The 2,043-nt window shown below is 55.4% G+C and overlaps 1 protein-coding gene across 1 annotated transcript; it reads left to right on the top strand.

Moving 5' to 3' along the window:
- Positions 1-1,007: 1,007 nt before the first annotated feature.
- LOC138372644 (Kruppel-like factor 18) lies at positions 1,008-1,781 on the top strand. Its single transcript, XM_069338141.1, has one exon. It carries the CDS (start codon positions 1,008-1,010, stop codon positions 1,779-1,781), a length of 774 nt encoding a protein of 257 aa, XP_069194242.1.
- The last annotated feature ends 262 nt before the right edge of the window (positions 1,782-2,043 follow it).

Here is a 2,043-nt window from a genome sequence, read left to right on the forward strand (position 1 = left end):
CAGTCCCCCACACACCTGTGTGAGTGTACAGTCCCCCCCACACACCTGTGTGAGTGTACAGTCCCCCACACACCTGTGTGAGTGTACAGTCCCCCACACACCTGTGTGAGTGTACAGTCCCCCACACACCTGTGTGAGTGTACAGTCCCCCACACACCTGTGTGAGTGTACAGTCCCCCCACACACCTGTGTGAGTGTAGAGTCCCCCACACACCTGTGTGAGTGTACAGTCCCCCCCATACCTGCTGTGTGAGTGTACAGTCCCCCCACACACCTGTGTGAGTGTACAGTCCCCACACACACCTGTGTGAGTGTACAGTCCCCCACACACCTGTGTGAGTGTAGAGTCCCCCCACACACCTGTGTGAGTTTACAGTCCCCCACACACCTGTGTGAGTGTACAGTCCCCCACACACCTGTGTGAGTGTACAGTCCCCCACACACCTGTGTGAGTTTACAGGCCCCACACACCTATTGTGTGAGTATACAGTCCCCCTCACCTACTGTGTGAGTATACAGTCCCCCCTCACCTACTGTGTGAGTATACAGTCCCCCCTCACCTGCTGTGTGAGTATACAGTCCCCCCTCACCTACAGTGTGAGTATACAGTCCCCCCACACCTACTGTGTGAGTATACAGTCCCCCTCACCTACTGTGTGAGTATACAGTCCCCCCTCACCTACTGTGTGAGTATACAGTCCCCCCCACACCTACTGTGTGAGTATACAGTCCCCCCACACCTACTGTGTGAGTATACAGTCCCCCCACATCTACTGTGTGAGTATACAGTCCCCCCACACCTACTGTGTGAGTGTACAGTCCCCCCTCACCTACAGTGTGAGTAGGTGTGGGGTGGGACATGCACCTGGTGTATGAGGGTACACTCGAACCCCCCACCATCTCACTGTCTTCTTAATTTTTTTAAAAACACTTCGTTACAAGAGATAATTTGAAGGGTATATTGCGGGGAGAAGAAACGTCAGTCTAATTCATCAGCTTCCAGATAGATGGATGGCAGCGGCCAGGGCCACACGGGGCCAGAACTGATGACAAGTGGCAACGGCCAGAGCCACACGGGGTCAGAACTGATGACAAGTGGCAACGGCCAGAGCCACACGGGGTCAGAACTGATGACAAGTGGCAACGGCCAGAGCCACACGGGGTCAGAACTGTTGACAAGTGGCAGCGGCCAGGGCCACACGGGGCCAGAACTGATGACAAGTGGCAACGGCCAGAGCCACACGGGGTCAGAACTGATGACAAGTGGCAACGGCCAGAGCCACACGGGGTCAGAACTGATGACAAGTGGCAACGGCCAGAGCCACACGGGGTCAGAACTGTTGACAAGTGGCAACGGCCAGAGCCACACGGGGTCAGAACTGATGACAAGTGGCAACGGCCAGAGCCACACGGGGTCAGAACTGATGACAAGTGGCAACGGCCAGAGCCACACGGGGTCAGAACTGATGACAAGTGGCAACGGCCAGAGCCACACGGGGTCAGAACTGATGACAAGTGGCAGTGGCCAGAGCCACACGGGGTCAGAACTGATGACAAGTGGCAACGGCCAGAGCCACACGGGGTCAGAACTGATGACAAGTGGCAGTGGCCAGAGCCACACGGGGTCAGAACTGATGACAAGTGGCAGTGGCCAGAGCCACACGGGGTCAGAACTGATGACAAGTGGCAACGGCCAGAGCCACACGGGGTCAGAACTGATGACAAGTAGCAGTGGCCAGAGCCACACGGGGTCAGAACTGATGACAAGTGGCAGCGGCTAGAGCCACACGGGGTCAGAACTGTTGACAACAGTTCAGCGGCCAGGGCCACCGCTGCCCACAAGATGGGGTGCGGTGTGCAGGACAAACACATCAATTGTGACACTAGCTCTCCACATATGTCAGTTGCTTGACTTAGAAACTGTGCATTTGGTTGACCTCGAACACATTGATGATGTGACGACGTATATTGAGTTTTGTAACTAGTTCATCAAGAGTGTAACTTGCTAAGCTAAATGAATTGTGGGGTTCAGTCCCTGAGCCC

Source organism: Procambarus clarkii, chromosome 39, assembly GCF_040958095.1.
Source record: "Procambarus clarkii isolate CNS0578487 chromosome 39, FALCON_Pclarkii_2.0, whole genome shotgun sequence".
NCBI lineage: Eukaryota > Metazoa > Arthropoda > Malacostraca > Decapoda > Cambaridae > Procambarus > Procambarus clarkii.